General features: G+C 44.3%; 1 protein-coding gene across 4 annotated transcripts in view; it reads right to left on the reverse strand.

The window, feature by feature from the left end:
- Positions 1-13,294, reverse strand: part of mute (gon-4 like protein muscle wasted) — a 45,805-nt gene extending 32,511 nt beyond the window's left edge. For 2 of the 4 annotated variants that reach the window (XM_077658510.1, XM_077658508.1), the window contains exons 1-10: positions 12,985-13,294; positions 12,014-12,519; positions 9,892-10,047; positions 9,115-9,234; positions 7,328-7,468; positions 4,958-5,126; positions 4,182-4,298; positions 3,605-3,704; positions 1,250-1,412; positions 936-1,022 (exon numbers count right to left, since the gene is read on the reverse strand). In XM_077658510.1, the coding sequence (XP_077514636.1) occupies positions 936-1,022; positions 1,250-1,412; positions 3,605-3,704; positions 4,182-4,298; positions 4,958-5,126; positions 7,328-7,468; positions 9,115-9,234; positions 9,892-10,047; positions 12,014-12,519; positions 12,985-13,042 (1,617 nt within the window). In that variant the 5' untranslated portion in view covers positions 13,043-13,294. The remainder of the gene's footprint in view (positions 1-935; positions 1,023-1,249; positions 1,413-3,604; positions 3,705-4,181; positions 4,299-4,957; positions 5,127-7,327; positions 7,469-9,114; positions 9,235-9,891; positions 10,048-12,013; positions 12,520-12,984) is intronic. The other 2 variants (XM_077658509.1, XM_077658511.1) reach the window with 2 other exon arrangements.
- Between the last annotated feature and the right edge of the window lie 1,943 nt (positions 13,295-15,237).

Raw genomic sequence — 15,237 nt, forward strand, 5'->3', positions numbered from 1 at the left:
TCTCTCTGACTCAACCCTGCTATCAAGCAGATGAAAACCAGATGATAGTGCTGGAACGCACTAGTACTATATCCTTTGCTGCTAACAAATCCACTGTTTTATGCTCACATGGTATTTTCAAAAGCATTAAAAGCTATACATGAGGCTCCAAAGCATCGCCTTTGCAAACCAAACACTATGCTGTCTGAAAGCACTATGAACAAGATACGGAGGGCACTTAAGACTGCTAACATGCTTTGAACGCGAAAGCATTGTCTCATTGCGAGCTCTGTTGTGAGGATCATTAAAGATTCTTTCCTCTCTAATGACACACCTACTCATTAGCATACAGTCATAAGGAAACGCATATACTAGACTCACCTTTATTTGCCAAGAAGTAACACGGTTTTGTGGCCTCTGGGTTGTATACCTGCCTCTCAATCTGAAGGTCCTTCGTTCAATTTACTGCACCTCCAGAAGAAATTTTATTTTTTCTTCTTTGCTGTAGACGTCACTATCTTATGGTCTACTGCTGACGTCATGAGAGAGCATGGTGACATCAATGAGGAATTTTGTGCCATGGACGGCGACAGATGCCTGCTTTTGTGCTATTGGGACATATAATGCTTTCGCATCAAAAGTGAGATACTGAGAACAGTAACTACACAGCCTGAAACTCAGAGTGTGCATGCACAAGATCTGGCCCAACTATACCGGCAGGTCGAGGTCATCAGTTTATGCAACAGTGCGGCAAAGATCAAGGATGCAATGATGCCAGCAGCCAAGAAGTCTGCCCATACGTGTTCAGTCATCGAGAAAAAGTACTATACTAGTCTCCAGCTTCTGGCTGGCCCATTTTTTATTATGAAAGTTTCGAAATGGGCAACTGCTGGCGCAGATGAACTCTACTCTGCTTCTTCTTAAAGTGGTTCCAATGAGCAAATTCACCCACTTACCAAAAGTGTCTGGGCCATTTCGAAATTGCTGGTCAAGTGCTCGCTATTGCTGCACAGCACGCACATCTGGGCCAAAAGCTGGACATGCTGGAAAGCAAAATGTACAGAAGCTGTTCATCCATGTTAGTACTACTCCGGCAACATTAGAAAATAACAGGCATTAGACGACACGTTGAGCTCAGTTGAGAGAAATGTCTCAGGACAAAGTGAAATGCAACTTGCAGCACTTTTGCCACCTTATCTCCAGCGCATTTAAAAAATACCCAGCCTTTCATCCCATACCCCCCTCCCCGGCGAACAATACGCAGCATCACCATTCTCATCTGCTCCTCCAGCTGCTGTATCTGGCGAGGTGTGGGCTGGGCGAGGATCTCGTCCTGCACACTCTCGGTTGCCTCCAAGAAAATCTCTGCTTCGGACTGATCCGCAGAGCCAATTGTGGCGATGCTGGTACTTCCTTTTGCTGGCGTGAGCCTGCTGCACACACAGAGCACATAACATGTGGTACAGGCCAAAAGTGTACCGGACCAATGCAAGCCAGTCGTGTAGCCCGCACATAGTGGCATGTGGCATGGTGAGAAATGAAGTTTGCAAAAATGGATGTCCAAGCTGGTTGGCAGTTCACGGCATCACACTGGCAGCAAGAGAGTTGTTTGTCCTTGCCTATGCCAGAAGTGTTTCCACAACAAACAAGCTCAGATCTAATATCTGTTGTTAAATATGTGAGCAATAAAGAAAGAAAGAAAGTACAACAGAAAAAATGAGATCAAAACTCTATTGATGCACTCTGCAGATAATGTTGCATTTCTAAGCATATTTAGTCTGAAAGCAGTTTTTGCAAAATGAGGACTGTTCTCTAGAGAAGGCCAGTCACAACAGCTCAACAGGAGAATAGATCTAGACTAGTTGGTAATCCACGATAAAAAAAAAAACATGATGCACAACCACACTCACTCCAAACTAAAATTTTATTGCAAGATTAGGAGATTATTAACCCATCGACTTTTGCAGAAAGAAGCAGCAAGAAAATGTCACAGGGACATCGATAACAACTTGTCATTTCAGCTACATGCCACCAATTTAAAGAATTCTGCTTCTTTTAGTGATAATAATATTAAGGGCTGCTTACCGCACCCACCGTCTATACAATGCAGCCTCAAAAGCTTTAACAATTTTTCTTGCAAGCTTCTTCATACTTTTTTTATAGCTTATTTTTATTCTATATATTTACAGAAATCAGCTTAAAGGAGTAATTGTAGGCACTTTTGAGAGTGCATGTATGGGCAGCAGATGCGTGGATGAGCCATCTATTGCATTATCAGCAAAACAAATAGAATTCCAAGTGGTTGTGTGTGTGCCATGTGTGTGCCAGCATGTGTGCCACACCACCATGCGATATGTGCCTGTGGGTGTGGCAAGCGTAGTTGCTGTGGCTAGCTGGTGTCAGTTTTCCACACCCAGAGAGCTAGAATTCCTTGCACTCCAGCACTGATGAGAATCTCATTTTCAAAAAACTAAAACCTGCTATGGCCACAACTGATGGTTCCCTACAAGCCACTGATCCCCAAAGAGGGGCCTAACTTCAAAGTGCACGATCAAGCACGAATTCAAATATGTCACCTGTGCCACCCAGGTAGTGTACTGCTTACCTTTATCCTGCGGGAATGTGTACATCGGGCAGACTGGCCGCTGTCTTAACACCCGGCTCAGAGAACATGAAAGATTGCTTTCCACAGATGACGGGGCGAATTTGCCAAAACATTGCAGAAAGCACAAATGCATTCCGCTCTTCAAGAAGACTACGATTTTCGGACGCGGTAAAACTAAGAGCCAACGTGAAATTCTAGAGGCATACCATATCGTTAATCAAAGACATCTATGTGTAAGTGACACGACGGTTAGTCTATTTGATAAAGAAATTAGATTTATGAACTCACGCGGTTGTATGTGATGCTGCTATTTACCTTGTCTTGTTAATCTGTCATGTGTGCGCAAGCTTGCTTGATAACTGAAGGGTATAAATGTGATCGTTTCTGAAATAAATACAGTCGATAGTCCAGCGGTGTCCTGTGTTCCTTGTTCCTGTGTCTTCGTCTTTTGCGCTGGTTTCCTTCTTCAATCATGTACCGACTCGCCCAGCTCTCCACTCTACTAACTCTAATAAAGTTAAAATGTTTCTTAACTACACTGCTAACACGTTCTTGATACTGATAATGATGTTAACAGTTTTGAGTTTATTACTGCAAGGGATAACTGGCCAAGAGAACCCTGGCTAACGTGTGGCCTGCACATCTCACCTGTTTTTTATGCGCACCACTGGAAACAACACCATGCTGAAGAAAACATCCTTTTAACTCCAGAAATCTACTTCTTTGCTTGAAGAGTCCGTTCTTGCACGCTCCTGTTCTTGCAATCAAATTTTATTTGTAAGTGAACCCTGGTCCTGTGTCCCTGTCTTTTGCCATGTTTTACACTGCAGTTTTTTTTTAAAATAACAGCCTTGACCCACACAAAGAGAAATGAAGTTATACTCAAGTATATACATACCAACGTGTCAGCAAAAAAAGGAAAGACATGACATGAATGACGGAGTGGGACACATTTGACAGCAACAAAACAATTACAGTTCATGGCACCTGTGCAGGACTGAACAAGGGACTTATGCTTACTTGATTTGACCCAATGGAGCTTCGTCTTCTTCTTCATTGTCCAAAAGCTCCCGTGTTGCTACTTGCATGAGCTCAGTCATCAGTTCATTCACCTCTTTCTCTGAAGAAAAAGACGGCCACGAATGCTCACGTACAGCCACCACCGTTATTCCGAGAGTTTGTCATGAACATCGGAAGTTCAAGATAGTTGTCACTTTAGAATGTTCATAATGAACCCTCATGAGAAACAAACTAAAAAACAAGCCATCATGATTTTGAGGGCAGAAGTTACACAGACGTTTTATATGCCCTATGAGGTCTTAATATTGTTTTTCCTCTTTGTGGGCAAAGTGAGTAGGTGAACTGGGAGAGAATTAGACCGCGAAACATTACCCATTCAAAATTAAAGCTTTCAAACCATATCAGTAAAGTTAAAAGAAGAAAAAATTACTTGACAAGTGACTGCAGCATGAATTAAAGTGAACCGCTTGGATCACAAGCATAATGTATGTGCAGATTACTAGCAACATCCATTTGTGACATCGCGCAGCACTTACAGAGAGTAGAAGACTGCCAGAGAAGGAAAAATAAAGCCTACGTGGTATCTTGACGGCTTGGTCATTGCGAATGTCCCATGAGTCGTCATTCTCATCTTCTTCCTCCTGAATGGTATACTCAGGATCTTCAACGTCATCTTCATGGTTGTCCTCTTGCTCTGCAAAAACCAAACATGCGCTACACTTGTGCTGCACCATCACAAAGTTTCCAGTTATAGATTGAAAGATTACAAACCAATACAGTACATTTCTTCAAGCGCTTAGATGGAGCATAATAGCTTTCAACTTTTTTGTTTATTGGCTGAAATGAGAACTTAAATTTCCTTGTTGTATGCATCCCTTCATGTGCAACGTTGTCACCACAAAACTACACTCCTGGCAAATGACACTGAAGAATTAGTCTCGTGATTTTGGCACTCTCTTTGCTCCTTTAGAACGGAAAGTAAAATGGGGACTGATGTCTCCTGAATACTAGTTTCGGGCACAGCTATGAACACTGACCTCAACTAGCTATGTCCAGGTTGCCTGAATTTGCTAGTGAAGAGAAATAAAAAATACTGGCCTGCTCTATTTTACAATTATGCATGTATTCTTCATACAACAAAGCTGTAATCTACATATAAACACCCACATTTATTTTTTTCCTTCTCAGATAATCACACTGTACGCAGTAACTTCCCAACCTCAAAAAGACATTAAGCCTTCTAGCAGTGCACAAGCCAAAGATGTCTTCTAAACAATTCTGTCAGACACCCACTAATTTCGGTGTGGGAGGACTGAGGACCTAGTGAAAAGCGATAAAATCTAACGCGCTTACCAAAAGGCTTGATGAGTGAGAAGAGGAACTCCTTCCACTCTTCGTCATCACACTCAGTGTCATACATGTCAGTGGTGATGTCTGGAGCGATGAATTGGGCTTCAATGCATTCAAGAGGTGTATCGCGGAGTGGAAGTTTTGACCGAGTTCTTTCTGCAATGCCGCTTTCCTAAAAGCAGGAACATGCCAACTACAAGTGAATGGAACTAATAATAGCTAAACTAGACATAGAAGCCCACATGTTGAGAAAAATACTCTTGCTATTCTTGCTAGAAAGAGGACTGTTTTCCTTTCCCCATGAAAACCAAAGGGGACTGCGAGAAGGTGCCCTGCTAATAGATGGCTGTGTTCTTGAAAATATTTGTGACAGCTGAATTAAAGAGAGGTAAAACAACAGCTACAAACAAAGTACTTATACAAGAACATCAGCTGCAGGCTACAGGAAAAATGCCATATATTATCTAAAAAGTAATAGTCAAGTCTGGCAACTAATTTGCTGAGCAACACAGCAACACAGGTTAGTGAAACTGAACTATTTTAATAAGGGCTTCTTCAATCCACGACTAAAATAAAACATGTAAATACAGTAATAATCTCAATGTCTCAATAATCATCAAACAGGCGCTGTTAGGCTTTTTGAACAATTTAAAACATATAAGCCAAGACATAAATCTGGCGAAATGTTCGTATAAAACCATTAGGCTTTCAGTTGGTACTGGTTCAAATTTCAAAGTAACCTCTTTATAAGCCACTTTGAAGCATTTCTAAAGAAACAGCGACCATTCAGCAACATGACCTCTGCCTGGCTTTTTCCCAACAGAGGAAATTGTTCCATAAGGATCGTGGTTTTGGCTTACCTAAAAGCCAAGAAATCCAAACAATGATCTGAGAAGCTGCTGCATGATACATGACGAGTGCACTAGGGCTCCTGAACCAGCCTTCCTCATGGTGCCGCACCTCAGCTCAAAGTAAAGTTTAAAGTTCAATTAAAATTAACCTCTACTGAAAAAACAAACTGTGATGTAAAAGAACTCTTTTCCCTTTCCCTTTCCTTTGGGGAATACATTTTACTTTTTGTTCTCATGATTTAGAAAACTGTTTGACACACGACTTTCAGTTTACCACAGCTGTCATGCAATACTGGCAGTTCACATTAAATAAAAATACAGGAAAAGAATGATTGAGGCAGGTCTATCCACAGTGCAATGGCTGCATAGCTGCACCATGAGGCGTCACAAGGAAAGTGCTGCATTCAGTTTGGTTTGGTTTGGTTTATGGGGGTTTTACGTCCCAAAGCATGTCAGGCTATGACGGATGCCGTAGTCGAGGGCTCTGGATAATTTCGACCATCTGGGGTTCTTTCATGTGCACTGACATCGCACAGTACACAGGCATCTAGAATTTTGCCTCCATCAAAATTTGACTGCCGTCGCAGGGATCGAACCTGAGTCTTTCGGGTCAGCAGCCGAGCGCCGTAACCACTGAGCCACCATGGCGGCTAAAGTGCTGTATTCGTTACACACAACACAGCAATGGCAATGAACTAGAGTGGACTAGCCGCAAGAATTAGCCGGGACAACTTGGGTTTAGCTGGAACGACAGTTAACTCTAACAGAAATTTAGTATTAAACAATGCAGTTCTGACTTGTATTGCTTCTCTGGGACCCACCTTCATGCCTGTGCCGGTCACAATAATAAAAGCAAATGACGTCGACTTGAACATTACCAGTGCACACAGAGAATTGTGCAACTGTGCCTAGGTGGCAGATCAGTTTTGTGGCAACACTGACTGTAAGCTTTTGAAAATTGGTTCCTGGAGTTCAGACTTTTTGCATACAAGATTGGAATCATGTATCAACACCAGTTACAAAGCCAACTGACTTCCACAGAGATGTACAGCTAATCAAAAGCTCTCGAGCTGCTCTGCGCAACACCAAAATAGTTTAGTTTATGGGGGTTTAACGTCCCAAACAACACCAAAATAGCCACTGAGCCATGTAGTAGAACGTCTGCAGTGCTTGAGACATTTCTGGTGGCCTAGTCAGTGGGTAAGAAGGTGCTTGTTGCTCTCTAAAGCGCCCATGGCACCAGCTAGATGAAAATTGCCAGCTCCATTGCTTGGCGACTGTGAAAACTGTTAAATTTTATTAATGCAGACACTAACTAGTTACTGCTGCATTTGATTCAGTTTCCTAATTTGCCTGCAATGCCCAAACACTATTCGATTCCCATTACTACAGTGACAATGTTAATAAAGCCCACAGTAAAACGCTATGCAGTTCGTGCTGAAATGGTAGCGAGCATTTTATCTTGAGCCACACCAGAGAAATTGTTATGACACTCCTTTATCCCCTCATAAATGATGCTTGCCTTTTCTGCATCCGCAGAACTAGCAGCTGCTGCATCACTGGGTTCTTGCTTTTCGGGGCTCTCCAATGCTGCGTCCGAGGCAGGTGGTGATGGTGGAACAGTCGTCGCCACTGAGGATGGTGGTTCAGTTTCATCCTCACTCTGCAAAAGGCACCATCACTTGTGAATAGAAAAAGAAACCTGCGCAGCTAACAGCTGCACTACCAAGAAGTACAAAATGACAGAATGCTACATGCACTGCTGTCTAATTTAAACTGGCACGATGGAGCCTCCAGTCACGACTAAAAAAAGAATTCGAAGAACTCGAGTGTTTGCCCAAACACACGTAGTTGTAAATCAGTAGGAAATAAAAAGGAGGTAAATTACAAGTGCTACCCTCAATACATAGCTGGTAGATACAATATACAGATGTTCACAACCACTGATAACCTCAACCTGGTATTCAATCAATTCCACGTCTAGCACTGCCAGTTGCCATTCAATAATGCCTGTTGCATTGCAATTCCAAGTGTCAGTCAAAGCCTGACAACGACGTGGTGTGTTTCCCCTGAATGTATCAAGAAGGGTCACGCTGCTAGGATGGTTTACAGCACATGCTCCCTTAACAAAATTTGATTACAAAAGCCTAACAGGTATGTCAGCAAAACTGCAGCAAAGCAACTCACAAGCGACGACTTATCAGTTATTAGTGTGAGCAGTGCAGTTGGTGTCACATTTTCACTGCGGTGTTTAATAGTAGAAGCAGTGGTGTTCCTTGTGACACTCATTCCGACTGGCAGACGAACCCCATCTTCGAAGAGAGCGCGCTTCTCTCCCACCCACTGAGCGGGGACGTCGTTTGCCTCGCCATCCGACAGATGGCACAGCCTCTGAGACTGGCTGCTTAGCTCGCATCTGCAAAAACTGTGCTCATAGCCGAAAACAGTTTCTTGCTAATTCCACCAAATAGAGGCACGTACCAATGTTTATTTAGACCTCGAACAACTTAGGCAACAATATTCTATCTTGTGAGCGGAGTTTGCTCTCGATTAGGCCAATATTTTGCGCAAAGGAATTTTTAAAACCCGGCGCATAAAAATGTAAGTCCGTGTATGAGAAAACATTAGCCCTAATGAGTATCATGCCACTGTGCAAAACAGCTCTTTGATGATGTGAAACATAGACTGGCCGCATATGTCTCACAGCAAAACATTTTTTCTGCTAGTCTTATCGTTCCTTGTAGCACATTTTACACTTTCTGTATATCTCTACTCTTAGGGGCTTGCACTGGAGACCCTGAGGTGAATCTCCAGGAAGAACAACAGGGGAACCTTGGGGTCCACAGGATGTGGACACGAAGTTTTATTCTATGACACTGTGCTGCGGCCATTCAAAAACTTGAGCACAGATGCATCAGAATTGGTAAAAACGTAGCACCATTTCCACGGAGCAGCAGCGTGCACCACGGCTGCCAATCATGGAAACTACGAGCGCTCATCACCTGACTCCGGAGGGGATGCCGGACGGGTTTTAAAAAACACCCCACAGCAGAAAAAAGGAAACAGAAAAGCAAAACTGAAAAATAGTTGCTCTACTACCCACTGGATGATGCTAGCTGTCCAGGAGTGCTTAGAAAAAAGGAAAATAAGAATTTGAAGCAATCGATAGCAGGCTGTCGATGGGAATAGGCGTAGACAGGAAAATGTTAATCATGTCCGAGGTAAACTGTGTTTGCGAATTCACAGTTCCTGGTAACAGTGTGAAAAGTCAGCAATATGCTACGCCATACTGCTGTAGCAGGTACGCACCTCTTCTGACGCAGGGTGGTATTCTTCATCGGAACTGCTCTCATCAGGGAACTCCTGCTGCAGAAGTTGCTGTGAGCCGCTCGGTGCAGACAGCTTCATTGGAGACACTTGCCACAGGAGCTGTGCCGACGAAAATGTTAGAAAGCACATCATTGTTTTGGGCAGTTGCTATGGAGATGCAAATGGCATGCCTACAAGCAGTGCTTACAAAGAACTCTACACAAGACAGAGAAAGTACATATACCCTTGATTTTTGTCAGAAAAAAGTGTTCAAACTGCCACAAGCCTTGTCACCCCCAGTGTTGGTCACTAGACGAGTGGCTGTCACACTAAGAAATAAGCTCGGTGTGGTAACACAACGGTTCAACTAATTTTTAACTAGGAAATTAATTTCACTGCAAGATTAAATTTAGTCCTAGCAATATTTCTTGTATTTTTGAGGCAGAAGCACTAAAATAAATTTAGCATTAAACACACACACGCACACCACACACACGCGCGTACAATGGAAGTTATTCAATATGGCAGGGTTTTCAGTGCTACATAAACAAAGCCACAGACATTGCTGCTACTGCATGCTTTCTGCTGATATCACGAGCGTGTGCTCCCAATGCACACCAATAGCAGGTTGGCCCAAGGATCATGGGGGAAAAGGGGCGCAGAGGAAAGAATGAAGCTATGCTTGACAGTTAGAAGGGGTGCAACAAAAAGAACTTTTTGGCATTTTCCATTCTGACGTTAGCAATTCTTTGCACTTGTAGCTGACTATCCACTTACATGAGGCTGCTTTTCCATGATCTCTCTCGCCTTGGCTCTTGTAAACTTCGGTTCGTAAGGTAAAGAGCTCAAGTCAGATCCTGTTTCTTCAGCCGCAACATGAGACAGCATGGTGTTTTGTAGCATGGCAAGGACGCGAGTGTTTGACACCACCCTCTGAAATGAAGCAATAACAACTCAGTCAGCTGTACATACCATGTAGCATAAAGCTACACCATGTGCCTGAATTTTTTTTGTTTTGTTCATGTACGAAAGGAAACTAATTTATTCCGTTTTAATGTCTTTAATAGCTGCATCGACACATTTTTGTTCATGCTTTTTGTGCACTGGTGTTGGTGCGTCAGCCCAAATGAAATAAATTCCGTCCAAGTGATCAAATTTAATTCAAATGAGTGGAATTGATTGGGCTGATTATTCCACTAAACTGAATTCAGTGAATTGGATTCAACTGCCCAACTATTTATATAGCATATGATGTGCACATCAAAGCACAAATCCCGCTCATAAAAGCATGCCTGCAGCAGATCTCGTCCAGGGCAGCATATAGTACACCATAACATGTCCCCGCCCCCTAAATATTTCGTAGCAAAAAAAAGAACATCATGAGCCTGAATGTATCACCTTCATTAGCATTGTCACCATGCACCTAGAGTAATGCAAGAAGCAATGTGCACAGTTTTTTTACTGTGGCATCAGAGCATCCGATCAGAGTGGTGCTACTAATTGTTCTACACCCAGTTTAGCTCGTAACACCTCCAATGAAGCTAACAGCACCTCACCAAAAACTTGCATGCAACAACTGGCAACATACCCGATCAGACACAATTGTTGTGGGAATTCACAGACTATGTTGACAGCCATCCGCCATGAATAGAAAACATAAACAATGTGTGCAGCATGAAAGCTGTGTGCTGTGAAGCAAAATCTAGCAGCTGCTATTTTGAGTATGGTGCTCATGTTGTGTAGTTAGCAAGTCTTTGTCTAATAGGAGTGGAAGAAAATTTCGTACTGTCAAATGCTTCGAAACCAGGAGGCGAAACGAGTTAAGTAATGCTCACATTTAGAAATAATGACAGCAGCGCAAACAAGGAGACAACGGACAGAGAATAGACAAGGATTAGCCATTGTCCCCTTTTCTGTGCTGCCACCATTATTTCTAAGTATGTACCAGCACGCCTAATTCGCAGCATTAATACTCACAATCTTTATATACTCCCTTCCAAAAAATATGGGGGGGGGGGGGCGGGGGGGCTAGTGTTGCCATGTCGAAAGAGCATTTGATCCGCCCCAACAAAAGACTACACACATCTTTGCTGACAGCAGAAATGCTGTTGCAGCACTGCTTAGGTTTTACGTGCTGATCCAGGCTGCCTTTAACACTGGCCTTGCACTACTAGCTAACTGCTTACTCCGTATTTTCTGAAAATAAAATTCTCTGTGTGTTAGGTGTTGCACAACAATTGGTGAGCTCAATATAAGCGTACCCTGACCAACCTTCTCTGAAGAAATCTCAAGTATCCTAAAAAACAAAACAAAACAAAAATATGGATCTGAGTAGCAGGCAGGAAAGCATTCTATAACGAAAGAGAAGCTCCACTTCAAAAAAACCAAACCTTCCTTGCCTTGCATGTCCAGCATCACGCTCTAATCGAAACAAGGTTTACAGACAGTTGAATAAAAGTTTGTACCCTGAATTGCTATGCTTCATAAGTTCAAGACACTTAAAAACATAAAACAAGTACATTAACTGATAAAGAACGCATTTCAGAAACTACTCAAGAAAACATGGCCAAAGACAAGGTGCAAAGGCACTTTCTTTCTTCACCTCGGCCATCTGTGTTGCATCTTCTCTTGCGTTTCCTGAAATGCATTAGATCACTTATCTGCGCTCGAGAAAGCGATGTTGAAGGAGCGATCAAGCAACACCCCGAACACAATGGCTCAGGCCTGTTCATTTTGAACTGATCACTACAGTCAATGTCACTGTATCGCAACCAACAAAGTAGTCAATAAGTAATATCAAAGCCAACAACTAACACACCGCCATCTTCTCGTTTAAAAAATCTCGTTAGAAACATTACTTTCTTCAGTCACTCTATGATAAGACATAAAAGTGCCAGACCCGTATGATGTTCTTGACATTTGTCACGGTGAGATTGTTCTTCTCCGCAGTGTCTTCCAGAAAACGATCTAGATCTGTCTCATAGGGCTCTTGCACTTGAGTGAACCTTGGTTTTTTGCACTTCTTCTTGCCTTTGCGCTCCTCCCTGGGACGCTTACGTCGTAGGCCAGCGGACGTCGCGCCTTCGCCGCTGGCCTCAGCAGGGGCAACAGCAGCATCCATCGGAGTCGGGTCCGCCAGAGGGGCGACATTGCGTTCTTCTCTATCATCGGGAACCGTGGGCTGAACCTCTTCCAGGTGGTATTCGCCATCGGACGACGGGATACACACATACTCTGCATCTGGTGGCGGTTCCGAACCACACTCCACTGATGTCGTTGCCACCGTCTCTGGCTCACAGATCACAAGCGGCGCACTGTCCAAGCCAGGGCTACTGAGGCAAGGGTCCGGCGTTTCTGACCTCCTTTTCAGCGTGCTTGGGACTGGATCACCAGGCTCAGCATCGCCTGTAAATACATGACTGCTCAGCACAGCGCACCATGAGGCGCACAACAAAAACCGCAGCGTTTAGTAGTGGTCGGTTGGTCAAATGTTTAGGGGAATCCTCAGTGATATGGCGAACCGGGCTGGCCGATCAAGACTTGTCTACGTTAATCTCGACAAACTACGTTAAAACGCCTGCAGTCGGCCCCGATACGCTTTCTAGTTTCTCAAGATGCACGCGCCCAACGCAGAGACTTGTCCGAAATGCCAAATTTGGCACAGCCACACACACAAAAATGCATGCAGTAATTTAACTGATTATCCAAGGAGCTTTAAATCTGGCTTGTAATCTGCTACATAAGTGATGCTATAGTCGCTCCGTAATGACGCTCCTTCAAAAGAACGCGTTCGGGAGCATCACAAGCCATTTCATACGTGGCATCAGCATGCACTGTTTAAAGAACGCCGTTAAGGTGTCCAACGATTACCGGGCGTTGAAACTTCAGGCGCCGCATCCTGCAGTTTGTTGTCTGAATTGTTGGACATTCTGATCTCGACCGGCCCGTAAGTAGCCGGCCGCGAACCACGATCGTGCCTCGAGTGTTTCGGTCACAAACTTTGATCGGCGACGGTTGACACAAGCACAAGCGTTCCGCAGAAATCCTGGGCTGCACACATCACTCATAAACATGTTAAACGGTAATGATCGTGTTTCGCGCGATCGCAAAACATTTCCGCGTCGTCCGCGTAGATAGCGTTGCTCCGAGAGCCTTTTTGTGCACAATAGGATGGATGGATGGATACGGCTGAAACCTTTACATCGGGCGGTGGCTCAAGCCACCTAGCCATGTCTTGTGAAATTTTACTCCTGTCTTGCTTTTAGCCACTAATCAGATAACCTTCGCTTGGTTACTTCTAACCTCTTAAAGTCCACTTTTCCTTCACTATCCCTAAACCCCAATGCCTTGGGTAAGTCAGCCCCGCTGCCTTCCACTGTAGGGTGAAGCCCTTTACAGAAAAGTATCAAGTGTTCAGCCGTTTCCTCCTCCTCTCCGCACGCAATGCACAAAGTGTCTATCTCCTGGTACCTGACTCTATACGTCTTAGTCCGCAAAACTCCAGTCCTGGCCTCAAACAACAAAGAACTTCCGCTACAATTATCATAGATATTTTCTTTGGCAATTTCCTGTTTAAAGGTCCGGTATGTTTCCAGTGCCGATTTCGTCAGCATCCCTGTTTTCCACAAAGCTCTCTCTGTTTCTTTAACCTTTTTCTTAACCGATAATTGCTGATTTGCTTCCTTACTGCTGTCCAGATATTTGCTTGTCAATTTTCTAGTTCGCTTTCTCCATTTCGTGTCAACATTCTTTATATACAGGTATCTGAAAACTTTCCTAGCCCACCGCTTTTCCTCCATCTTTCTCAATCGTTCCTCAAATGCTATCTTACTGCTAGCCTCTCTGGTCTCGAAAGACGCCCATCCCATATCACCCTGTACCCCCTGATTTGGTGTATTGCCATGTGCTCCCAAAGCTAACCTCCCTACTCCCCGTTGCCTAATTTCCAGCCTTGCTTGAACATCTGGCCTCATACACAGGACCGCATTACCGAAGGTCAGGCTAGGGACCATCACCCCTTTCCAGATCCCTCTTACCACCTCATACCTATTGTAATTCCACAGTGCCCTATTTTTCATGACAGCTGCATTCCTACTAGCTTTATTCATTACATATTTTTCATGCTCTGTCAGATACTCAACACTGTTATTTATCCACACCCCAAGATACTTTTACTCATTCACTACTTTTAGCACGAACTCCTGTATTCTATGCTCGCCGCCCTCTTCATTAAATATCATGACTGCAGATTTTTCCTTGACCCGCCTAACCCGTTTGGACTGCCTTCTTTTGGGGTGGAATCGACGCCAATAACGAAGAGGACCACGAGGGCCGAAGATATACGAGCTGGTGGGTCCGACATTTCGATTTTTATCGGTTCTTGAACTTCCCACGTGGTCGGCGCGACAGTAGGCCTAGCTAGGCCTAACACGAGTACGGTGCTCCGCGGCCTCCCCGGCCTCAACGAGATGGGGGCAAAGACCGGAGAGAAGTTCCAGATGAACACCCCTAGCGACAGACAGCCCACAATGACAGGCTTGAATAGCTTTATGCCAGAAATGCCAGAAAATATGGACGAAGACTTCCAAGACACGACCGAAGAGAACCCCGGGCGGCAGAGCCGGGGGGGCTCCGTGAGAGAGACGAGACCGACGCATAACAGCAGCGACCCAGTAGGAAGAAACATGCAAGTTTCCGAAAACAAGGATATGGAACTGGATTGGATAGTCGTAGGACCAAAGGTTCGGAGAAAGCAACAACAAAGAATGGAGATGCAAGGGACCCCGGGGAAGACGACCCCGGAGCCTCTCTCGGAAGGAATGCAAACTACAAGGGGAGCACCAGCTGCGCAGAAAGAAGCAGAGAAAGGAGGAGGCGAGAGGAGGAGACTGCCGCCGCTCCCGAAGGACGGCGTAAAAGTAGTTCTCCGACCGAGAGGACTCACAGTCAAGGATTTGCAAACACACCAAGTGGCAAAGGCAGCAGCGGAGGCTACCGGGCACGAATGCAAGACAGGAGACTTCATCGTAAGACTACGAAATGGTTCTAACATAATAATCATCAGCACTGGCGACGAGATAGTAGCCAGGAAGATCAGAAATATCACGCAGCTAAAATTTGGCG

The sequence above is a fragment of the Amblyomma americanum genome, chromosome 3 (genome assembly GCF_052857255.1).
Source record: "Amblyomma americanum isolate KBUSLIRL-KWMA chromosome 3, ASM5285725v1, whole genome shotgun sequence".
NCBI lineage: Eukaryota > Metazoa > Arthropoda > Arachnida > Ixodida > Ixodidae > Amblyomma > Amblyomma americanum.